The sequence below is a fragment of the Diaphorina citri genome, unplaced genomic scaffold (assembly GCF_000475195.1).
Source record: "Diaphorina citri unplaced genomic scaffold, Diaci psyllid genome assembly version 1.1 scaffold628, whole genome shotgun sequence".
NCBI classification, from domain to species: domain Eukaryota; kingdom Metazoa; phylum Arthropoda; class Insecta; order Hemiptera; family Psyllidae; genus Diaphorina; species Diaphorina citri.
In genome coordinates, this window is record NW_007378061.1 from 5,472 (window position 1) to 31,427 (window position 25,956).

At 35.7% G+C, this 25,956-nt stretch overlaps 2 protein-coding genes across 5 annotated transcripts in view; both read left to right on the forward strand.

The window, feature by feature from the left end:
- The window catches only part of LOC103510652 (ATP synthase subunit s, mitochondrial-like), a 28,294-nt gene extending 4,989 nt beyond the window's left edge, over window positions 1-23,305 (forward strand). Inside the window, exons 1-4 of one of the 4 annotated variants that reach the window (XR_001809541.2) lie at window positions 3,969-4,028; window positions 4,959-5,589; window positions 22,033-22,666; window positions 23,089-23,305. Coding sequence is in view for 1 of the 4 variants with exons in the window: in XM_008475335.3 (XP_008473557.1) it covers window positions 4,990-5,562 (573 nt within the window). In the remaining 3 variants the exon portion in view is untranslated. Of the gene's footprint in view, window positions 1-3,968; window positions 4,029-4,289; window positions 4,315-4,958; window positions 6,628-22,032; window positions 22,667-23,088 lie in introns of those variants that run through there. The other 3 variants (XR_003391907.1, XR_003391906.1, XM_008475335.3) reach the window with 3 other exon arrangements.
- On the forward strand, window positions 21,135-21,987 carry LOC103510654 (ATP synthase subunit s, mitochondrial-like). The gene has a single exon (XM_008475339.2). The coding sequence runs from the start codon at window positions 21,206-21,208 to the stop codon at window positions 21,776-21,778; it is 573 nt and encodes a 190-aa protein (XP_008473561.1). The 5' UTR covers window positions 21,135-21,205; the 3' UTR covers window positions 21,779-21,987.
- Window positions 23,306-25,956: the final 2,651 nt, after the last annotated feature.

The window sequence follows — 25,956 nt, forward strand, 5'->3', positions numbered from 1 at the left end:
TTTTTTTTTTTTTAAATCGAATTAATGGGGCCGAAGTTACCAAAGGAAAAGACAAATGACTTCGAGGGCAAATAAAATATTCTCTCCAATGAAAAAAAGAAAGGAGCGAGAAAAAAAGGGGGCCAACCTCTTTGCAAAGTCTAAATAAAATACCTACGCCGAGAAAAGAAGCCTGGGCTCTATTTTCTCTCCGAAGAAAAAGCTTCTGTCAGCATCATTAAATAATAAATTCCAAGCACACAAGGGATTGGGGTGGGGGATGAGGGGGGAGAGATTTAGGAAATTCCAGCAAGGGTACAAAAAACCGTGTGGAAAGAGTTGTAAAGAAAGTATAAAATGCTCCGGCTTTGTCAGTGCTAATCGTACAGCACACTTCTCAAGAATCTCAAGTCCTGGGTCATCTACATTCTACATGTTCAATATTTTGTATTCAGTTTCTAGTGGGTAGGATCTGGATTCTAAGTGTGGGTTGGCGGGGGACATTTACACGGTTTTTATCAGGGTAGAATCGGGATAGAATCCGGGTACAGGATCGATCCTATCCTATTTTTTACGCGGATTCTATCTGGGTTCTACTCAATCTACCCGGATAGAATCCTATTTTTGTTACTTGGGTTGTCACCAGTCCTTTATTTTAAATCTGAAAGGACACCCACACAGGGCCAGTAGACAATCGAGCTACTGGTCTTGTCTTAAAGTAACTGGCGATGGCGTACACCGTACAATAACATTCCTGTCCAGTTGTGAACAAAATACCCCTTCAATGTTATAAATCTGCTGGCATTTCTTTGCCATATTCTTCCTTATTTTAAAAGTCTTAATAATTTTAATAATATTTTTGCATTGGTTCCAAACTTCCAAAACCACCCGTTGCGTTTTCTCTTGGACTCAATCAAATAATAGAAACTTCATCACCTTATCAGTATATCTCTTGTTCCATAAGTGGCAAAGGCGACACCAATTTTACGATAATGGACTCCAGAAAATCCCAAGCACATGACTGAGGACAGACATTTGGCACAACTATTCTCACTTCTTTCTCACGCTTTTCTTTCTTTTTAATAATAAAAGCTTTATTTTCTTTCTCTTACTTTTTGCTCGTTCTCTCACTCTCTGTTCTGACTTTTAACTTTTCTCTTTCTCTCTTTTTAATACTTTATTTTACTTCCTCTATGTAGGATGAGATTAGGACCTTTCTAACATAGCTGCAGGTTTATGTAAGTGCTTTGGGATTTCATTATCGAGCTTACTTAAGGGTAGACTAAATGAACATACTACAAACATACATCTCTATTACATACCTATTACATTGGTACACCTACAATCTACATAGATCCGAGGGAAAAGTTGGAAAAACATGTTCATTTCATACATCGCCTTACTACCAACCTATCTATGTATAGAATCTAGAAATTAATAACATATCCAGTTAGTTATTATTGTACTAATCATCATAGGTAATGTTCGCAAAAATGGTTCAGTTAATAGTTTATAAGTCTCTGTATCTCTGTAGCTTTACCAGAGGATAGAGACAAGTTTAAAAGGAGGACGTTTTGTGCTTTTCCAAATCGAGCTTTTCTCATGCTCTCCCCATCCTCTTCTTTCATTTCTTCTCCCACCTCTTTCTCCTTATACTCCCCTCCTCCTTCTCTGCTCTCAAGCCTGAAGCTTTTTTTCCTTTAGTTCTTATTTTATACTTTTCTCTTTTTAACTCATTTTTCCTTGTTGTTCCTTTTCTTTTTCTCCCCGACTCTGCCTCTCCCTCTCTCTCTCTCTCTCTCTCTCTCTCTCTCTCTCTCTCTCTCCTTGTTCAATATTTACATTTCTTCCCAGTATTATAATAAGCTGCTCAGGCTCCCAGGGACTCCAGGAGAAATAAAAAGGATATGTGTAATATTCCTTATACTAACCCGTGCAGACTCGTAGGTGGGTATATGTAATATTTTTTTACTTGCCCAGACCCGTACCTAGATAGGGAGAACTAGAAAAGGAAAAAACAGTAGAAAAGAAAAAAGCCAAGGGAAGAACAATAAAAGGAATTTTTAATTATGTTAAGCATATTTAAAATGCTCGTCACAAATATCGTTCTCCGATTATTACACCTAGATAAATTTTATGACTTGACTTTACTTGGATTCGAACCACCAACCTCCAGATCCAAAGCCCAACGCGTTAACAACTGCACCACTGAGGAAAGAACAGTAGAACAGCCAGCCAGCGTAGCGGTGGCACCAGTTCCGGAGGAATCACTGAAGTTAAGGTAAGAAACACACTACAATCACGTCACGTCACCTCACGTGAGACCTAAGAAACGCTGCGTCTTTTCTGAGATATCATTCAGTCATCATTGCCATTGCCATCAGCTAACAAAAATTTATATTGAGGAAATTTCGGAAATCCTTGTGAAAAAAAACAAGGTGACATCCAAATTGATACGGCTTACAAAAAGGGTCGTCTTCTTCCTTTTCCTTATACCATGGCTAGAAACTTACAACCTAAATGAGATCGTTAAAATCCCCCACTGCTCATTTCAGGAGCCGCTACTGAAAAAGGTACATGGAAAAAGAAGTAATTTTCTTTACTTATTTATACATTTTATATTTTCTCTCCATCTCTCTCTGTTTTCTTATTAAAATTAAGTATCTCTCTTTTTCTTTCCTTTTTTTTCTCTCTGTGTACAAAGTTTTTCATATAAAATGGGAAAATGGAAAAGTTTAATGAAAATATTTGGAACAAGAAGCGAGGTTGGGAGGATTTTTTTCGAGTTTTCATTTGCTGAGCTGGAAAATTCAATTCCCAGCCCTTCCTTTTTTTAGCTCTAAGTTAACTAGCAAACAGGTAGGTAGTACCTACCAATAAGATCCTATCATGCTTGTCCTTTTCCTGGGATATCGGTAGGAACCTAGGAACTAGGGAGCATTCTTCAACAATGCTACCTAGATCCGAGGCTGTTGATTTTGGGCAGCACAGAGAGCACAATTTAATCTTAATCACATTCAGATTAGAGTAGCTACGTAGATACCTGAACAAGTACCTACCTATGTTATCCATATTTACCTAGAGATAGTAGGAAGTACCTAATTTTGGTATTTAGATAATATCTAATAATTTAATGTAGGTGGGTACCTATTTACGATTAAAGAGTAAAAGGCACATTGAGAAAATTTCCAATTAGCTATGTGTGCCTTCAAGAAAATCTGGTAGTTTTCCTCCTACAGCAAAGCGGGTAATTTATCATCAACAGTTTCCTTCATCTTGAAGGCGATATTCTTGCCAAATGTAACGTGACTCGAGAATTCTAAAAGACTAATGGTAAGAAAATAAAGTCAATAAATTTCTATCTAGGCATAAGTATCTACGTACCTTGCTTTTTACTGAAACTCTTTCGGTACGTTAGGTATTTTTTTTCCTTTTCATATATATATGTAAGACATACCTACCTTGGTACCTACTACCTACATATGTCATACTTACCACTCTGAACCTAGTCATGAAAATAAAACCTCTTAAATTTTTACCATGGTACAAAATCTCGTACAATCGAACAAAATTCGATGCAAGCAGCCTGCGGGAAAATTTTAATCCCGAGTACCTAGGTAAAAATTCTCATTCGGAGGTAAAAATTCACCCGTAGTAGGAAAGAAAATGTTCACACAACATCTCGTTGCTATGTTCACAGCGGTGAATTTCAAATGTCTCTCTCTTCTTCAGGTGAAAATCTAAGATTTAGTACTTAGTTAGGTCGGATAGGTACATAGGTAGGTATGCGAGCTCTGGATTTTCTATTCTGACCAAGAATGATACAACCTGTATATGGGTTAGGATGCTAAGACAACAGGGTGGTGCTTTAAGGATGGTACGACCTCCAATTTGTACAAGGTGGTTTATGTGGACCCAGGAGGAGGAATTCCTCATTCTGTCTGGGCGTCCACAACGTATCCAGCTGTCCAAAGTCCAGAGGTCTGAAGATGAATTGTTTCCTCAGTTTATTGTTCGTTTTTCAGTCTACATGGATTTATATCATCGAGGTAAGTTTATTGTTATAATATCGCTCACAGGATTAATCTATTTTGTAAATTGTCAAAGAATTCTGAAGTTTTGGAAATATTCAGGATCCCTGGATTCTAGATGTTTACACAGATGATGTTTCTAGATGTTTAAAAATATAGGTGGGTATCTAGGCGTTTTGGGGTGAGTAGGTATAAGAACTAGGTACCTAGCTATTCAAGCAGAACTGGACTTTATTACCTAATTATTAATTAATTTCTAATTTTATGTAGGTTCATTTTGTAGAAAATGTTATGTCCTTTGCAGGTAGGTATGTACTTACCAACACAGTTTTGTAGGGTTTTTGGGCAGGTATGTACTAAGTTTGTACCAAGTTATGTAGGTAGGTAGGTACTTACATAATGTTATGACCAGACTAGACTAGATTACAAGACAGACTAGTGTTATACCTACCTACTTGAAAATTAAGAATATTAAATGTTACCAAGCTAAATAACATCCTTCACTGAGTATCCTACCAAGTATTGATCAACCTTTAAAGAAAAAGAATACCCCTCTTTTTTTCAGTAGATTTACCTCTACCTATTGATTGTAAAAAAAAGACATTTTTTCTGACCTCTTGACCACACATGATTATTTATCTTACCCTACCATCCCATCTAGAAAATCCAGTTCTTGTTTAACCCCCTTCTCAATTTGGTAACTGAAACTAGGTAGGTTTATGCTAATTAATGAATTTTGATTTAATTTCTAATGTTTTATGTACAGGGGGGTTTGATAGCACGTGTACTTAGGTAGGGCCCATTTAGTTTTTGTTTCAGCCATGCACTTTTTTCTACAATCATCCAAACATCTTTACTGTGGGTATTATTGAAAAAGTTATGATAACATGTAGGCTGTAGGTATTAGATAGAATTCTTTCTTTTACATTTTCTTTTATTCTCATCTAGATTGAAGCTGCCAATCTTCTGATCAATTACAATGTTGCCAGCAGCTTTCTGCAACACTGTGCTCCAGTCACACAAAACCTGTCACCTCTTGGTCAAAAGAACGTTCATAAACTATGTCTTCAACAGAGTATCAGACAAACGACGCAAGGAAGTTGGACCAGATCGCGCCTGCGCAGAATGGCTCATGAGGAACGGCGCATTCATTCGCTGGATCGGTCAGTCTGAATTTGTTTCTCATTATAATCTTCTACCTTTGGACAAGAAAATCGAGGGAACGTTTTACATCGAAGAAGTCAAAGCCGACCAGAATGCGTCCATTATGTACTATGGATTCCGTCACTTTGAAGGGTGTAACCACATTAACAAACTAACTCTAGATAATGTCAAGACAATCGACGACCGTGCCATCAAAAGGTTAAACTATCTGCAACACACGCTGAAATATTTGTACATTGGAGACTGCAAGGAAGTGACCGCTGAAAGTTTACCATACTTGACACAACTGCAGAAATTGAAGCTATTACATCTGAAGAACTTGAACATCAAAGATTATACATTATTAGAAGAGAAACTTCCGCCAGATTGTAAGATCACCATTGAGTGAGTAAAAATTGATTAATAAATTGTATAGGTAAAATTACGTCTCCTCATTTAAGTTAAAACATAATTCAGTATTAAAATATGTATTAGATAACTAGAATAATCAAGTAAATGTTATTTTATATGTGTACTCAATTGTTTTGTCAAAGTTTGGCGTAATTTTAGCTGGCGTCACTTTCTTATTTATTATTAAGTAGTAGATAATCCTTCCAGATAGGAACTCATTTAGTTTTCTATCTGGTTTCGGTAAGTAGTATGTATTGTACTCTTAATTATACTGTTAGCGGCTTGGACTTCTGATCTAGAGATTGGTAATTCTCTGGATCAGTATTAAATCTTACGTAGGGAATTATTGTTTTCATTGCCTAGGAGTAGGGTGGTATTTTAACTGACCTTTTCATTACATTTTATAGAATTTGTAGGTAAATTAGCTAATAATATATACATAGAGGTGTAGAGAAATCTATATCGCTAGTTAATTAACGATTGAATACTCAAGCACTCCAGTCCTCATAGTCGCTACTGAACTAAATGATTGTGAAGTATCATTAGAGGTACCTAGTCTGTATTTTATTGATTTTCTTTTCAGCTGTGACCTCTAATTTCTTGATCTTATCACAAGATAGGACTTATATTCAATGCCAAATCAGTTCCCTAGGTCATGTAAACATGCCTGATGTAATAACAACCTGTTATCAGGAGATTAAACAGGTGGTTTTCGATATCAGGAATAGTTTGAATTTGCTACAAATGTATTCAGGTGAAAAATTCCAGCCCTTGTCCTTGGTTCCATCTCAACTGAAGTAAGGTCATGAATTTTGCTATCTCTGATCTCTAACATTTATTCTTCCATATTCTCAAAGTCAAGTGCCTCAATTGATTCAATTTATTTGCTATTTTTATAATACTTACTTGTGCATACTCTATTTAACCCACCTTTTATTTTATTTATAGGTACTTTAAATTGGCCATAGTTAGAAATGCAGTAGGTAACTTGACGAGGAAGATATTTCTTGTAAGAAAGCTTTATCTCAATAAAGTCATTCGTATTTGTTTGTTCTTGTTTGAATTAATATGTCTTTTTTTCTAGAGTAAATGAATGGGCTATTTGGTTTAATCCTCTTTTGGTTTAAAGGTAGTGTCACCTTCCTACTTTTGCGTAATTAATTATAAGTTGTAAGACTTATTTCAGATAACCCACAATAAGTATAGCGATCCAGACGATTCGGCTGTAGAAAATATTACATCCATTCTAGGGACTTTTATGTTTCTTTGTGTTCCACACTATTCTTGTTTTTCTCTCGCCTGGAGAAACTTCACATTGATATTCATAAGAAATACAGCACAGCCATGCATTGTCTTTATACGCTCTCTGTTCTGCTATAAAAGAAAATTTCAAATACAAGAAGACTATAGACTATAAACTTGTATACTAAAGAAAATCTAATAAAAATTAAAATACAAGGAGAGAAAATTATAGGGTGATTCAAAGACGGAGCTTTCTTAGACTCAGAACAGACAACTGACGTCGCTTCGCGTCGTCTAGTCTAGAGCTTTTTAATGGTGGATAAAGTGGACAGTGTTTACCATCAATACTTATTTTACAATGAAGGATACGGTGGTTCGATTCTTGGGCGAATTTGAGGCATGTGGGTGAATTTTAGTCTTGAGAAGGATGACAGACACGAGCTATTTCTCCTGTGCGTATGTAGAAGTATCTCACTCTCAGCCCGCTGTGCTAACATCCTGTCAACAGAAAGCTCCTAAAATTCCTTATTTTATCCTACAATCAACTTCAGAAATCGGAGCATTTCTTAGTACCGAACGGGAGTTTTGTAAGGAAGTGTTATTCGTATTGTTTTTTCAAGAAACTTTCTTTCAAACGTACCCTGTTACCAAGAGTAGCGTACACTCATAACGCTCTCATGAGAGAACGGAAAATATATTTCTTTACATAAATATAAAATTCTTTGAAGTTCTCTCCTTCGTTCTTACACATGTTAGAATTTTATGTCTTCATAAATTTTCCTCCATGTTTCTCCTGTTGGCAATAATTGTCAGGCTCCCCCGTACAATAGAATGTGTTCTGACAGGTTGTCTTGTGTCATATTAAAAATCATAAGTTCTTTTGACTCAGATTATGTCTTTGCTGATGCCTTTTCATTCCTGAATCTTCCTGGATTGGAAATTTTTTAACGATGCAATATGCCTATGTTACAAGTTCATGCTTTTATATACGTTTCCTAATGGCTTAATAGTGGAGATGTCAAAACTCTCAAAATGCGAACCTTGTTTAATATAGTGGAGATGCCAAATCTCTCAACGTGCTATCCATCTTAAATGATTTAACACCATACCTACTTCTTTTGGCATGGTGGAGATGCCAAAACTCCCTAGTTTCTAATTGTCATAAGACACTTGTCTTTCTCGTATTTTATTCGTTAGTCTTAATAGGAAATCGGAAATTGTTTGTTCTTGGAAAAAGACGAATTGTTTATTAAAATGTTGCTCTTTTTCATTTATTTCCAGTATAGAAAAATGGGCTGAGAGTTATTCTAGGTTCTGTCACTTTTAGATCTTGAAAAATGTTACTTCCCTCTTGGATTTTCAGTTACATATTGCCATAAATTTGTTTTATGTAATGTACTTTGTGGATTCATGTTTCACAACACCTTGCAAAAAGGTGAACATGTGCAATCCTGATTTTGGAGTAGATAGGTAATCAGATCAGCCAAGATTCTTTGATCCAACTCTCAACTGCCATCAGGGAAATCAGCCCTATGTATGACCAGACGCAATGTTTTTCTTATAACTTAGATAGAAGTACATATTATTTTACTTATATTTCTCCTCAAAAATCTAATATCTAAAGGGACCAAGGCTTTCTCTAAATAAGTACCTATCCTAGAGTGAATATGAGTTCCACTTTTCCAAGCAGACAGAGCTTAAACATAATATAATTTCATAAAAAAGTTAAAAGTACCTTGGAAGCTTATCTGATATTCATAATATAAGCCTAAAAAGCCCCACTCCATTATTTTATTTCTTTTCAAGGGGAAAAAAGTTCTTATTTCTAAACTCTTTTTCAAATCCTAAACTTTCTCATTTTTCTCGCAGAGGAAAAAATAAGGGCGGAGTTGCATGGAAAAATAAAACAAGAAAGAAAAGAAAAACTAAGGAAAAGCGAGCAGCCATATTGGTTTTTCTCACGACGTTTTTCTCTTTTTTTCTCTCTCTCTCTCTCTCCCGTTCCACTCACTTATGTTCCCCCTCCCCCTCTCCTACATAAGAATAATGATTTTGTGCCAGCCTAAGCCTTGTGCTTTGTAAAGAATAAGCTCCCCCTCTCTCTCCCCCCTACTCTCTATGTTCTCTCTTGAGCTTTCCCCTCCCCTTGTGAGTTTTTTACTTACCTCCTTATCATATTGATGACCTGGCGAGGAATTTTCATACAGGGTAACACAGGTCCCGGATGGTCAGGCAACGTTCCTTTAGTTTTGTTGTCTTACAGGTTTGCTCAACGTCATCACATAGCAACTAGGTTCTACTATTAAAATTGGGGGACATTGGTGTAAAAATTGCGTCCAATCTGTTGATGTAGATGAAATTTGCGTCCGATCTATGGATAGGGGTGAAAATTGCGTCCGATCTATGGACTATCAGGAAATGAGGATTCCTAACATTTCACCACTGCGTCTATGATGTTCTCTTCAGTTTTCTGTTGTCATGTATTATTCTCGTGTTAAAAATGTTGCTTCACCGAGTTGATGCCAGAAGTGACGTTAATATACGTATTTCTTGGAATGGTTAACATCAAATTTCGCCTGTTCAAATATACTCGAATGTATACCTACAAAGTATTGATCGAATTTTTCGGGAGCTTTCCTCTTCTGTCTTTTACAGGTGGTATTCTCTCTGTTAAACCAAATTCAGCTTTTGAGAATTTAACAAGGAGAGGTAGGTACATATATTTTTTGGAAAAATCAATGTTCCAGAAAATATAGGCGTAATTGTAGAAGGAGACATAAAGGAATCTTTGTATGTACCTACCTACCTCTCTGAAGAAATAATTCTAAGCTCCTTTGAATTCAGACCAAAGAACATCAGGCACTTAGCGAAATACCTGCGTATATTGTACAGGCACCTAATGCTTTAGATTTTTTTATGAGAATTTATAACATAAAACTTTATTTATTTACATAAAAGATTTCACTCATTAGCATCAAAAAGATGAGGGGGAGACTTTTTGTTTCTTTTCTTCTGCAAATAGAAAAGGCAGGCACTTGTATCTTTAATGAGATTACATGAAATTTCATTTCTCATTCACGTTTCCGCTGTTTCTTCTCCTCCGCCGCCAATTTTAATGTCTCTCTTAATTATTTTTCTTTCTTTTCAAATCTCAAGAGTCATAAACAAGTGACATCGGTAGCGTTTTCTTTCAAAATACTTGAAACAGTGAAATTCTTCTCCCGTTGTTTTGTTCCTTCATATTTTTGAAATGCTCCTTTAATGATCTTTTGACAGGTTTTCTCATTATTTTTTGCTTTCCTTTCCATTACGCCAGAAGTGACGTTAATATTTCTTGGAATGGGTAACATCAAATTTCACCTGTTCAAATATACTCGAATGTACCCACTAAGCACTAAGTATTGATCGAATTTTTCGGGAGCTTTCCTTTTTTGTCTTTTACAGGAGGTATTTTCTCTGTTAAACCAAATTCAGCTTTTGAGAATTTAACAAGAAGATGTTGGTGGTACATATATTTCTTGGAAAAATCAATGTTCCAGAAGATATAGGCGTAATTGTAGAAGGAGACATAAAGGAATCTTTGTATGTACCTACCTACCTCTCTGAAGAAATAATTCTAAGCTCCTTTGACATACAGGGTGGTGGGGAGAGGAGGGGAAAATTCCTCCGGTATACAGAATATACAGGGTGACGGAAAGGCAGTCCTCTATAATAAGTAAGAGACACTTATTACTTTTTTTAACTTAAAACTGACCGTTCCTTTCGAAGATATACGAAATTTCTGAAAACTTTGGCCATGACATACGAGTGTATTAGGTGTATTAGGTCCAATAATTAATTATAATGATGTAGGTAGGTACCTAATTTCTACATAGGTAGGTACCTAATAAAATTATGAAGAAGTCAAGAGAACTTTAAGAGCTACAGTTGCAGGAGCGCCTACTCACTCTCTACTTTCAAACGTCAAGTCCTTCCCTTCGTACACATCAGAAATATGTGTTACTCATTTCAGTATTTCATATCAAAATATGATTATTACCTATTATGCTTCCCATTTCAGAATTTCACGAGTAGGTAGGTACCTAGCTACCTAGATATGAAATTGCGTTTATATCAAATCCCAACTCGGAGTCACACTGTATGACATTAAACCTTTCTTTTTTTCACCTCCTGCTCATTTTCTCCGAGCTTCAGCATCATCTATTTTTTCCTTCCTTCTTTCTTTCTACATTCTCGAGCAAAAACCCCTTCTGGGGAGGTTTTCCTCTTTTTAATTTCACATTTTCTTTTTTCACAAAAAGGTACCTTGTGTTCCACAAAAGGTAGTCAGGGGCGGAGGTGGAATTTTGGGACAACTTAAGGAAAACATGAATGAGGAACAAGGGGGAAGATTTTTAGCAAAAATATAAGCGAAGGCTTTCATACGCCATTTTAATTTCGTTTCATGAAATTTCAGGAGTTTTTTTTTCCAAGGATCGCCTCTGAAATGCCTATTTCTAATTGCTGTAAGTTAACCTCAGTGGTGTAGGGGTTAGGATAGTGGACTTCGGGTATGGAGGTTGGTGGTTATAGTTCAAGTCCTGTCATAAAATTTATCATAGTATATACTGTAGCGTAGTATACACATACAAAGTCACGTCAGAATCTATCAGTATGTAGTTATGGATTGTTCTGATTCCAATATTTAATCTACTTAGGTACATCGTTATTTAGATCACATTTGATATTAACAACTTCCTAGGTAATTCACATTTCACAAACTATAGGTATTACCTCTATCTATATCTTTTCCGAAAACTTGAAATCTCTCACCTTTCTTCCTGATCACCAGTATCTTCATGAGAAAAGGGAAAAAGTTAAGGGAATATTCTCACTTTATTCCAAGGATCGCCTCTGAAATGCTTATTTCTAATTGCTGTAAGTTAACCTCAGTGGTGTAGGGGTTAGGATAATGGACTTTGGGTATGGAGGTTGGTGGTTATAGTTCAAGTCTTGTCATAAAATTTATCATAGTAGGTATATACTGTAGCGTAGTATACACATACAAAGTCACGTCAGAATCTAATATCAGTATGTAGTATAGATTGGTCTGATTCCACTAGAGCAATATTCAATCCACATTAGGTACATCGTTATTTAGGTAATTTTATTTTGATATTAACACTTTTCTAGGCAATTCACATTTCATAAACTAGGTATTACCTCTATATCTTTGCCGAAAACTTGAAATCTCTCACCTTTCTTCCTGATCACCAGTATCTTCATGAGAAAAGGGAAAAAGTTAAGGGAATATTCTCACTTTACTTTTGTGTCTGCGGCTTTGTACAGGGGTCAGTCTGGTCTACCCGAGACACTATTAAAACTATCCCTCCGTTCACTTAAGTAGCTCATCTTTTGGTTTTCAAGAATTTCCCTTTAGTTTTTTCGCTATATCCCTGGAGGGACCTCAAAAGGTATTTTGGCACTTTTTGTACAGGGGTCAGTCTGGTCTACCCGAGACACTATTAAAACTATCCCTCCGTTCAGTTAAGTAGCTCATCTTTTGGTTTTCAAGAATTTCCCTTTAGTTTTTTCGCTATATCCCTGGAGGGACCTCAAAAGGTATTTTGGCACTAAAAACTGACCATCGTCAATAAGTTGTAAGTAGTTAGTACTGACTTATGTGTTTACTGTAATAGCTAAAGACTACATAGGTAATATTAGAAACCCATATGTAGGTACCTACGATGGGTAATAGAAAGGAAGAAGAGCATTCTCCGAAGAGGCGTGTAAACGCCATTTTACATTTTAGTATCTACTTGCAATAATCAAATAACAATACATAATAGTCATACTTGTTTTATTCCATAACTATAATCCTACTTCCTAGAATGGTATTGTTTACATTAGTGTTGTTTGAACGGAAGTTGTATTTTTAGAGTACCTGGCATCAAGTTTTCTGTCAACCAATAGGAGAGTCTTATTTTTTACAAACATGCAATATTTATTACATGGATATATGTTTACCTATCTATGTACTTACTGGCAATAGTTGCCATCTTGTGCTAGCTCAACATAAATCCATTAGTATGCTATGTACAATAATTCCCTGCTATGTATTTCCTGCTTTTGTATTTTGTCTAGGTTTTATTTAATTGTAGAATACAATAATAGTAAGAATAAGAACCTTAAAAAATTATTCAAAATGGCTACCAGTAGGTAAATACCTATCTAGTCCCTAAGGCTGGCCACTTACGTCAGGTTTTGCCTGTTACAAAACTGAGCGTGTCGGATGACAGAAAAAGTACACCGTTTTACATTATAGGTAGGTACTCGTAGTTTTCAAACTGGGAGCACTTTCTGATGTGAGTTGGTTCAGTTTTTGCCCGACAGCCTTATGCCTGATGTCTCAGGAAAAAGCTGAAGTATGTAGCCGGCCTAAGTATATTGTCATCTCAATTTACAGATTTTACTAATGTTGTTCAAGAGGATAAGAATCGGAAACCAAATTCTCGTAAGTAAGTAGAGATCCGAAATACCTGCGTATATTAATGTACAGGCACCTAATGCTTTAGATTTTTTTTTATGAGGATTTATAACATAAAACTTTATTTATTTACATAAAAGATTTCACTCATTAGCATCAAAAAGATGAGGGGGAGACTTTTTGTTTCTTTTCTTCTGCAAATAGAAAAGGCAGGCACTTGTATCTTTAATGAGATTACATGAAATTTTATAAATGAGAGAAAAGAAAAGGGCTTGGAAAATCTTTTGATATTAGGCCTGGATGTAATGAAAAAGTTTGGGTGGAGAAGAGAGGCCTTTGCGTACGAGCATTTTTAAGGAAAAATTTATTAGGATTGAATTAGTGAAGATTTATTATTTCTCTCTCTCACTCTCTCTCTCTTATCACCAATTTCATTTGGTTGTTGTTGTTGTTTTTTGTACCTGATTTTTCGAAGTTTTAGGTAGGTCCCTGATATTGTGGTAGGGACTCCCTATAATACTGTGTTATTGGTGGATGTGACAATTTTTCCATGAGTTTGGCCTTACATCCAAGACCAACCACCAAACCAGTCTACAAAAATATTCTGTCCATAAGTTGACCTGGAATAAACCCCTCGTTTTTCGTTTAGTTTAAAAACATTTGAAAACAAAAATGAAATAAAATGTAAGATTATAATTATACAGAGTAATAAAAACATTAATGCTCGCAGAACGCCGTCAGAATTCTAATGCGTGCTTTCCATTTCGAGAACGTTATTCGAGACAATAATAAAAATGAGAAGTTTTCCCCAAGTTGATAGCTATAAAACTGTAGTCTCCGGAATTTCAGACAACCGTATCTTGGAATGACTTTGGTAAGGCGATCACGTTGAAGAAATAGATAAATACAGACCTGCATGAGTCCAGCAAAAAAGATCCCAAAACCTACCTATTTCTAGGGAAATTTTCCACATTGAAATTTGAACTTTGAAAGAAAAAAAAAATCCCTACCTCACATGGATCACAAAGTGAAGAGGTGTTTCTTGTTGGAGCATGGTGTTTGCACAGCATTGAAACTAAGGAAAGGATACCTGGATTGTGAAGGTATTTTTCCATTTCGAGAACGTTATTCGAGACAATAATAAAAATGAGAAGTTTTCCCCAAGTTGATAGCTATAAAACTGTAGTCTCCGGAATTTCAGGCAACCGTATCTTGGAATGACTTTGGTAAGGCGATCACGTTGAAGAAATAGATAAATACCTTCATGAGTCCAGCAAAAAAGATCCCAAAACCTACCTATTTCTAGGGAAATTTTCTACATGAAATTTGAACTTTGAAAGAAAAAAAAAAATCTCTACCTCACATGAATCACAAAGTGAAGAGGTGTTTCTTGTTGGAGCATGGTGTTTGCACAGCATTGAAACTAAGGAAAGGATACCTGGATTGTGAAGGTATTTGAACACCAAACCCATGGAACACTGTGGGCTCCTAGCTTGAGAAAAGTAAATGAAGATTAATTAGCTATAATTATGAGTGTACGAGAGCGATAAGACTTCTTAATGGCCATATTTCAAACTCTTAATAACATAAGAGCGAAGAGTTTTTCCTTTTTTAACCAATCAAATGCTTCGGATTTTAATTGCTTTTGCTTCCCCCCTCTCACTTCTTTCTCACGCTTTTCTTTCTTTTTAATAATAAAAGCTTTATTTTCTTTCTCGTACTTTTTGCTCGTTCTCTCACTCTCTGTTCTGACTTTTAACTTTTCTCTTTCTCTCTTTTTAATACTTTATTTTACTTCCTCTATGTAGGATGAGATTAGGACCTTTCTAACATAGCTGCAGGTTTATGTAAGTGCTTTGGGATTTCATTATCGAGCTTACTTAAGGGTAGACTAAATGAACATACTACAAACATACATCTCTATTACATACCTATTACATTGGTACACCTACAATCTACATAGATCCGAGGGAAAAGTTGGAAAAACATGTTCATTTCATACATCGCCTTACTACCAACCTATCTATGTATAGAATCTAGAAATTAATAACATATCCAGTTAGTTATTATTGTACTAATCATCATAGGTAATGTTCGCAAAAATGGTTCAGTTAATAGTTTATAAGTCTCTGTATCTCTGTAGCTTTACCAGAGGATAGAGACAAGTTTAAAAGGAGGACGTTTTGTGCTTTTCCAAATCGAGCTTTTCTCATGCTCTCCCCATCCTCTTCTTTCATTTCTTTCTTCATCTCCATTTATTTTTGTTTTTCTAAAATCCCTTCCATAAAAACCCTCTTATTTTTTACTGTGCTATTTTCATTTTCAGTTTTGAGAAAGAAGGACCAGGGTGGGAGGGGAAAATAATATCCGAGAGGAGGAAATGGCAAGGAAAATGGTCAAAAAAAGATCCCACAAAAATGTCAATATAGAATGGTTTAAAATGGGCAAAGAAACATTAACTTTAAAAAGTTAGAAAATGTTTGGGGTGTTTCTTTTTTTTTATAATTTGTTATTCTAAGAGTGGAAATGGAGTTTTATTCTGTTTTATTGTTAGGGAAAGTTCATTACGTTTATTGGATTTTTCCGAATGGATTTATAGAACTGCTGTTTGAAAAAACACAAAGAAATTTTAATCGGAGAAGAGGGGATGATAGATTGTTGTTTTATTGCCTATCTTATGGTTTGGTGGCCAATCATTTAAATGGAATTCTCTTGTCTTTAAATTTTGATATTCTCGATTCAGGGTAATCCAGGAAGGTTGGTTTTACTTACTTGGCTTTTTTCTCGTAGGAAGATATTATGAATCTCGAATTGAATCTAATGAATGACTTTTAAGACAAGAGGAATACAAGATCCAGATAGCAAAAACATGATTCAGGTGGCAATATTGAGATCTTGGAAGAGAGAGAGAGAGCGAGAGAGAAGACAAAACCTTATAAAAAGGATAAAAAAAAATCGAATTAATGGGGCCGAAGTTACCAAAGGAAAAGACAAATGACTTCGAGGGCAAATAAAATATTCTCTCCAATGAAAAAACGAAAGGAGCGAGAAAAAAAGGGGGCCAACCTCTTTGCAAAGTCTAAATAAAATACCTACGCCGAGAAAAGAAGCCTGGGCTCTTTTTTCTCTCCGAAGAAAAAGCTTCTGTCAGCATCATTAAATAATAAATTCCAAGCACACAAGGGATTGGGGTGGAGGATGAGGGGGGAGAGATTTAGGAAATTCCAGCAAGGGTACAAAAAACCGTGTGGAAAGAGTTGTAAAGAAAGTACAAAATGCTCCGGCTTTGTCAGTGCTAATCGTACAGCACACTTCTCAAGAATCTCAAGTCCTGGGTCATCTACATTCTACATGTTCAATATTTTGTATCCAGTTTCTAGTGGGTAGAATCTGGATTCTAAGTGTGGGTTGGCGGGGGACATTTACACGGTTTTTACCAGGGTAGAATCGGGATAGAATCCGGGTACAGGATCGATCCTATCCCATTTTTTACGCGGATTCTATCTGGGTTCTACCCAATCTACCCGGATAGAATCCCATTTTTTTGTTACTTGGGGTTGTCACCAGTCCTCTATTTTAAATCTGAAAGGACACCCACACAAGGCAAGTTGACAATCGAGCTACTGGTCTTGTCTTAAAGTAACTGACGATGGCGTACACCGTACAATAACATTCCTGTCCAGTAGTGAACAAAGTACCCATTCAGTGTCATAAATCTGCTGGCATTTCTTTGCCATATTCTTCCTTATTTTAAAAGTCTTTATAAATAATATTTTTGCATTGGTTCCAAACTTCCAAAACCACCCGTTGCGTTTTCTCTTAGACTCAACCAAATAATAGAAACTTTATCACTTTATCAATATATCTCTTGTTCCATAGTTAAGTGGCAAAGGCGACACCAATTTTACGATAATGGACTCCAGAAAATCCCAAGCACATGACTGAGGACAGACATTTGGCACAACTATGTTTGCCTGGTGCAGAAATAGGTACATAATATTATGTAGTTCAAGTATGAAATGAAAAGTACCTAAATAATGGACGAAAACATACATAAATAATATCAAATTCTTTCTTTATTTTGTTACTACACCCAAATGCTTGAAAATCCTGGAATCTATTTTCCATGCCCAAGAAATGCGCATTCAAACCCAATAGCTACACAATCTAACACAAAACTTCTCGGCGTAAATTACAAGGAGAAAGCAAAATAAAAGACGAGGATAAAGAAAATAAGGGAAGGGCTCTCCTCCCCCTTCATTGTATTAAATAAAAGAGGAAAAAGAAAATGGGAAAAATAAAGAAAATTGTTAATTACCAAAGCAGAAGGGAAAAAAAGACCAAGAAGAAAATAATAGAAATTAAAGTTGGAAAACTTTCTTCTGCTTTTTAGTCCGTCCTTCCTTTATTATTACTAATAATAAAAGGTATAGTGGACGGACTATTGTATTCGCTTCGGTGTCGTCTGTCTTGCTGCAAAAAAGGGTGGAGACAGAAAAAGATAATAAATGTAGGTAGGTACCTATACAGGACTGAGGGAAATATTCTCAAAAGGCTAGTGCCGCTTCAGTTTTATATGAGTACCACTACTAATAGGCACATCGTTAGAAAGCTAAAGCTCACTCCGAAAGACACAGATACACCTATGTACGGCCTTAGACGTGTCTTACTATGATTTTCAAAAAAATTCTAGCACTGAAGTTTGAAATGGGAACAACTTCCGAGGCTAGCACCCGAGAGCTGTGCCTATGCCTAGCTGATGAGTATGTCCTAGGTTGCTCGAACTTCTCGAAGGTGTTAGCTAAAGAATATTTTGTCAGATTCTCAAGTCAGACTGAAACAAATTTCGGCCAATCAGGTGTTTGAAATTGATGCTTCGCAGTGCAGCATGAGAGCCAGTATTTTGTTCATAAATATGGTCCTTGGATTGCCAATTTTCCGTAGCCCACACCACTGGTTTTATAATACCTACAGACATTTTGCTGAGCGGAAAACAAGAAAAGCGTGATGGTGTTCTCTTTTATTTTTCCTCTCGTCTCTCGTGAAAAAAAGATGATGAATCGTTCTTGTTTGAATTAATATGTCTTTTTTCTAGAGTAAATGAATGGGCTCTTTGGTTTAATCCTCTTTTGGTTTAAATTTAAAAGTTGTAAGACTTATTTCAGATACCCACTATAAGTATAGCGATCCAGACGATTTGGCTGTAGAAAATATTACATCCATTCTAGGGACTTTTATGTTTCTTTGTGTTCCATACTATTCTTGTTTTTCTCTCGCCTGGAGAAACTCCACATTGATATTCATAAGAAATACAGCACAGCCATGCATTGTCTTTATACGCTCTCTGTTCTGCTATAAAAGAAAATTTCAAATACAAGAAGACTATAGACTATAAACTTGTATACTAAAGAAAATCTAATAAAAATTAAAATACAAGGAGAGAAAATTATAGGGTGATTCAAAGACGGAGCTTTCTTAGACTCAGAACAGACAACTGACGTCGCTTCGCGTCGTCTAGTCTAGAGCTTTTTAATGGTGGATAAAGTGGACAGTGTTTACCATCAATACTTATTTTACAATGAAGGATACGGTGGTTCGATTCTTGGGCGAATTTGAGGCATGTGGGTGAATTTTAGTCTTGAGAAGGATGACAGACACGAGCTATTTCTCCTGTGCGTATGTAGAAGTATCTCACTCTCAGCCCGCTGTGCTAACATCCTGTCAACAGAAAGCTCCTAAAATTCCTTATTTTATCCTACAATCAACTTCAGAAATCGGAGCATTTCTTAGTACCGAACGGGAGTTTTGTAAGGAAGTGTTATTCGTATTGTTTTTTCAAGAAACTTTCTTTCAAACGTACCCTGTTACCAAGAGTAGCGTACACTCATAACGCTCTCATGAGAGAACGGAAAATATATTTCTTTACATAAATATAAAATTCTTTGAAGTTCTCTCCTTCGTTCTTATCAGTGTAGCGTGAGATAAGACGGAGAAGAACATGGAGAAAAGATGTGAAAAGTAATAAAAAGAAGAAAAAAGACATGGCGAAGCGACGAGGAAAGAGAAAACAAAGTAAAAATGTGCTGTTCCCTCGCTCGCTTATCTATTGTAGTAGGTAATGTAATAAAAGTGTCTGTACTGCACACGGAATACGGAATTAGCAATCTAGGAAAATTTCTCGAGGTGACAACAGGGTGGTGCTTTAAGGATGGTACGACGTCCAATTTGTACAAGGTGGTTTACGTGGACCCAGGAGGAGGAATTCCTCATTCTGTCTGGGCGTCCACAACGTATCCAGCTGTCCAAAGTCCAGAGGTCTGAAGATGAATTGAAGTATTTTTTGATTTCGTAAAGGATTTGATTTGAACTGATTTTCCAATGCTCTAAGGAGTTTAACGTTTAGGACGAACGTTTCAATCGAGTGTTTTACGTCCAGGGACGTTTGCGTTGGCAACATTCATCTTGTCTGACAGTCCATCGAAATTACATTTTCTTGTAAAAGTAGTCTTTAAACTTGAAGATTTTGTAAGTTTTTCTTACAACCATAATTCCGTTTGATCTTAAGTTGACCTAGATAAGCGAGCGAGGGAACAGCACATTTTTACTTTGTTTTCTCTTTCCTCGTCGCTTCGCCATGTCTTTTTTCTTCTTTTTATTACTTTTCACATCTTTTCTCCATGTTCTTCTCCGTCTTATCTCACGCTACACTGATAAGAACGAAGGAGAGAACTTCAAAGAATTTTATATTTATGTAAAGAAATATATTTTCCGTTCTCTCATGAGAGCGTTATGAGTGTACGTTATACTCTTGGTAACAGGGTACGTTTGAAAGAAAGTTCCTTGAAAAAACAATACGAATAACACTTCCTTACAAAACTCCCGCTCGGTACTAAGAAATGCTCCGATTTCTGAAGTTGATTGTAGGATAAAATAAGGGATTTTAGGAGCTTTCTGTTGACAGGATGTTAGCACAGCGGGCTGAGAGTGAGATACTTCTACATACGCACAGGAGAAATAGCTCGTGTATTTTCTCTCCGAAGAAAAAGCTTCTGTCAGCATCATTAAATAATAAATTCCAAGCACACAAGGGATTGGGGTGGGGGATGAGGGGGGAGAGATTTAGGAAATTCCAGCAAGGGTACAAAAAACCGTGTGGAAAGAGTTGTAAAGAAAGTATAAAATGCTCCGGCTTTGTCAGTGCTAATCGTACAGCACACTTCTCAAGAATCTCAAGTCCTGGGTCATCTACATTCTACATGTTCAATCAACAATGTTTTGTAGGGTTTTTGGGCAGGTATGTACTAAGTTTGTACCAAGTTATGTAGGTAGGTACTTACATAATATTTTGTCCAGACTAGACTAGATTACAAGATAGACTAGTGTTATACCTACCTACTTGAAAATTAAGAATATTAAATGTTACCAAGCTAAATAACATCCTTTACCTAGGTACTGAGTATCCTACCAAGTATTGATCAACCTTTAAAGAAATAGAAAACCCCTCTTTTTTTTCAGCAGATTTACCTCTACCTATTGATTGTAAAAAAAGACATTTTTTCTGACCTCTTGACCACACATGATTATTTATCTTACCCTACCCTACCATCCCATCTAGAAAATCCAGTTCTTGTTTAACCCCCTTCTTAATTTAGTAACTGAAACTAGGTAGGTTTATGCTAATTAATGAATTTTGATTTAATTTCTAATGTTTTATGTACAGGGGGGTTTGATAGCACGTGTACTTAGGTAGGGCCCATTTAGTTTTTGTTTCAGCCATGCACTTTTTTCTACAATCATCCAAACATCTTTACTGTGGGTATTATTGAAAAAGTTATGATAACATGTAGGCTGTAGGTATTAGATAGAATTCTTTCTTTTACATTTTCTTTTATTCTCATCTAGATTGAAGCTGCCAATCTTCTGATCAATTACAATGTTGCCAGCAGCTTTCTGCAACACTGTGCTCCAGTCACACAAAACCTGTCACCTCTTGGTCAAAAGAACGTTCATAAACTATGTCTTCAACAGAGTATCAGACAAACGACGCAAGGAAGTTGGACCAGATCGCGCCTGCGCAGAATGGCTCATGAGGAACGGCGCATTCATTCGCTGGATCGGTCAGTCTGAATTTGTTTCTCATTATAATCTTCTACCTTTGGACAAGAAAATCGAGGGAACGTTTTACATCGAAGAAGTCAAAGCCGACCAGAATGCGTCCATTATGTACTATGGATTCCGTCACTTTGAAGGGTGTAACCACATTAACAAACTAACTCTAGATAATGTCAAGACAATCGACGACCGTGCCATCAAAAGGTTAAACTATCTGCAACACACGCTGAAATATTTGTACATTGGAGACTGCAAGGAAGTGACCGCTGAAAGTTTACCATACTTGACACAACTGCAGAAATTGAAGCTATTACATCTGAAGAACTTGAACATCAAAGATTATACATTATTAGAAGAGAAACTTCCGCCAGATTGTAAGATCACCATTGAGTGAGTAAAAATTGATTATAAATTGTATAGGTAAAATTACGTCTCCTCATTTAAGTTAAAACATAATTCAGTATTAAAATATGTATTAGATAACTAGAATAATCAAGTAAATGTTATTTTATATGTGTACTCAATTGTTTTGTCAAAGTATGGCGTGATTTTAGCTGGCGTCACTTTCTTATTTATTATTAAGTAGTAGATAATCCTTCCAGATAGGAACTCATTTAGTTTTCTATCTGGTTTCGATAAATTGTATAGGTAAAATTACGTCTCCTCATTTAAGTTAAAACATAATTCAGTATTAAAATAAGTATGCATTAGATTTAAACTAGAATAATCAAGTAAATGTTATTTTATATGTGTACTCAATTGTTTTGTCAAAGTTTGGCGTAATTTTAGCTGGCGTCACTTTCTTATTTATTATTAAGTAGTAGATAATCCTTCCAGATAGGAACTCATTTAGTTTTCTATCTGGTTTCGGTAAGTAGTATGTATTGTACTCTTAATTATACTGTTAGCGGCTTGGACTTCTGATCTAGAGATTGGTAATTCTCTGGATCAGTATTAAATCTTACGTAGGGAATTATTGTTTTCATTGCCTAGGAGTAGGGTGGTATTTTAACTGACCTTTTCATTACATTTTATAGAATTTGTAGGTAAATTAGCTAATAATATATACATAGAGGTGTAGAGAAATCTATATCGCTAGTTAATTAACGATTGAATACTCAAGCACTCCAGTCCTCATAGTCGCTACTGAACTAAATGATTGTGAAGTATCATTAGAGGTACCTAGTCTGTATTTTATTGATTTTCTTTTCAGCTGTGACCTCTAATTTCTTGATCTTATCACAAGATAGGACTTATATTCAATGCCAAATCAGTTCCCTAGGTCATGTAAACAATGTACTCTTAATTATACTGTTAGCGGCTTGGACTTCTGATCCGGAGATTGGTAATTCTCTGGATCTACATATACCTATTAAATCTTAGGTAGGGAATTATTGTTTTCATTGCTTAGGAGTAGGATGGTATTTTAACTGATCTTTTAATTACATTTTATAGAATTTGTAGGTAAATTAGCTAATAATATAATTATGTATAGAGGTGTAGAGAAATCTATATCGCTAGTTAATTACCAATTGAATACTCAAGCACTCCAGTCCTCATAGTCGCTACTAAACTAAATGATTGTGAAGTATCATTAGAGGTACCTAGTCTGTATTTTATTGATTTTTTTTTCAGCTGTGACCTCTAATTTCTTGATCTTATCACAAGATAGGACTTATATTCAATGCCAAATCAGTTCCCTAGGTCATGTAAACATGCCTGATGTAATAACAACCTGTTATCAGGAGATTAAACAGGTGGTTTTCGATATCAGGAATAGTTTGAATTTGCTACAAATGTATTCAGGTGAAAAATTCCAGCCCTTGTCCTTGGTTCCATCTCAACTGAAGTAAGGTCATGAATTTTGCTATCTCTGATCTCTAACATTTTTTCTTCCATATTCTCAAAGTCAAGTGCCTCAATTGATTCAATTATTTTTATAATACTTACTTGTGCATACTCTATTTAACCCACCTTTTATTTTATTTATAGGTACTTTAAATTGGCCATAGTTAGAAATATTCTTCCATATTCTCAAAGTCAAGTGCCTCAATTGATTCAATTTATTTGCTATTTTTATAATACTTACTTGTGCATACTCTATTTAACCCACCTTTTATTTTATTTATAGGTACTTTAAATTGGCCATAGTTAGAAATGCAGTAGGTAACTTGACGAGGAAGATATTTCTTGTAAGAAAGCTTTATCTCAATAAAGTCATTCGTATTTGTTTGTTCTTGTTCGTGCAGAAATAGGTACATAATATGTAGTTCAAGTATGAAATGAAAAGTACCTAAATGGACGAAAATATACATAAATAATATCAAATTCTTTCTTTCTTTTGTTACTACAACCAAATGCTTGAAAATCCTGGAATCTATTTTCCATGCCCAAGAAATGAGCATTCAAACCCAATAGCTACACAATCTAAACACAAAACTTCTCGGCGTAAATTACAAGGAGAAAGCAAAATAAAAGACGAGGATAAAGAAAATAAGGGAAGGGCTCTCCACCCCCTTCATTGTATTAAATAAAAGAGGAAAAAGAAAATGGGAAAAATAAAGAAAATTGTTAATTACCAAAGCAGAAGGGAAAAAAAGACCAAGAAGAAAATAATAGAAATTAAAGTTGGAAAACTTTCTTCTGCTTTTTTTGCTGCAAAAAAGGGTGGAGACAGAAAAAGATAATAAATGTAGGTAGGTACCTATACAGGACTGAGGGAAATATTCTCAAAAGGCTAGTGCCGCTTCAGTTTTATATGAGTACCACTACTAATAGGCACATCGTTAGAAAGCTAAAGCTCACTCCGAAAGACACAGATACACCTATGTACGGCCTTAGACGTGTCTTACTATGATTTTCAAAAAAATTCTAGCACTGAAGTTTGAAATGGGAACAACTTCCGAGGCTAGCACCCGAGAGCTGTGCCTATGCCTAGCTGATGAGTATGTCCTAGGTTGCTCGAACTTCTCGAAGGTGTTAGCTAAAGAATATTTTGTCAGATTCTCAAGTCAGACTGAAACAAATTTCGGCCAATCAGGTGTTTGAAATTGATGCTTCGCAGTGCAGCATGAGAGCCAGTATTTTGTTCATAAATATGGTCCTTGGATTGCCAATTTTCCGTAGCCCACACCACTGGTTTTATAATACCTACAGACATTTTGCTGAGCGGAAAACAAGAAAAGCGTGACAACAGGGTGGTGCTTTAAGGATGGTACGACGTCCAATTTGTACAAGGTGGTTTACGTGGACCCAGGAGGAGGAATTCCTCATTCTGTCTGGGCGTCCACAACGTATCCAGCTGTCCAAAGTCCAGAGGTCTGAAGATGAATTGAAGTATTTTTTGATTTCGTAAAGGATTTGATTTGAACTGATTTTCCAATGCTCTAAGGAGTTTAACGATTAGGACGAACGTTTCAATCGAGTGTTTTACGTCCAGGGACGTTTGCGTTGGCAACATTCATCTTGTCTGACAGTCCATCGAAATTACATTTTCTTGTAAAAGTAGTCTTTAAACTTGAAGATTTTGTAAGTTTTTCTTACAACCATAATTCCGTTTGATCTTAAGTTGACCCCTATTTAGCGAGCCACACAGGTCCCGGATGGTCAGGCAACGTTCCTTTAGTTTTGTTGTCTTACAGGTTTGCTCAACGTCATTACATAGCAACTAGGTTCTACTATTAAAATTGGGGGACATTGGTGTAAAAATTGCGTTCAATCTGTTGATGTAGATGAAATTTGCGTCCAATCTATGGATAGGGGTGAAAATTGCGTCCGATCTATGGACTATCAGGAAATGAGGATTCCTTGCATTTCACCACTGCGTCTATGATGTTCTCTTCAGTTTTCTGTTGTCATGTATTATTCTCGTGTTAAAAATGTTGCTTCACCGAGTTGAGAAAATGAAGACTAATATCTATGTTACGTCTGGGATTTATAAAGGTAAAAAGTTTCAGCTTTATAAATTTTATAAAAGAACATTAATATAAATTTACTTTATAAATATTTTATTAATATCAACTTCGTATACAGGTTTCTCCTATGGAGACAACACAGAGTGTATTGGAAAAGGTATTTGTAAAGTGATGATGGTGGCCCATTGAATCTTTCTTGTGACAAAATTAAATTGTTGGAAAATTGCATCCCTCCCCAATGATTATGTGCTTAAGGTCGGAAATTTCGATAGAATCCTATAAAAGTTTCAAGTAAATCGAAGAGAATTAAAAGTGACTTAAAAATGAATTTACCTAATAATTTGACACTTGACTGACTTAACACAAACACAAAGCTACATAGATAGGTAATTATCAATATCATTTTATTTTTACTTTTTTTTTCTCTCTCTTCTTCAGGTGAAAATCTAAGATTTAGTACTTAGTTAAGTCGGATAGGTACATAGGTAGGTATGCGAGCTCTGGATTTTCTATTCTGACCAAGAATGATACAACCTGTATATGGGTTAGGATGCTATTATTATTAATATTAGAAACAGAAAGAAACTGGGGTACTTTTTGCTGGAAGAATAATTACTTTGGAAGTATTTTTCAAAAAAGGTTATTATTTAGAATTTCA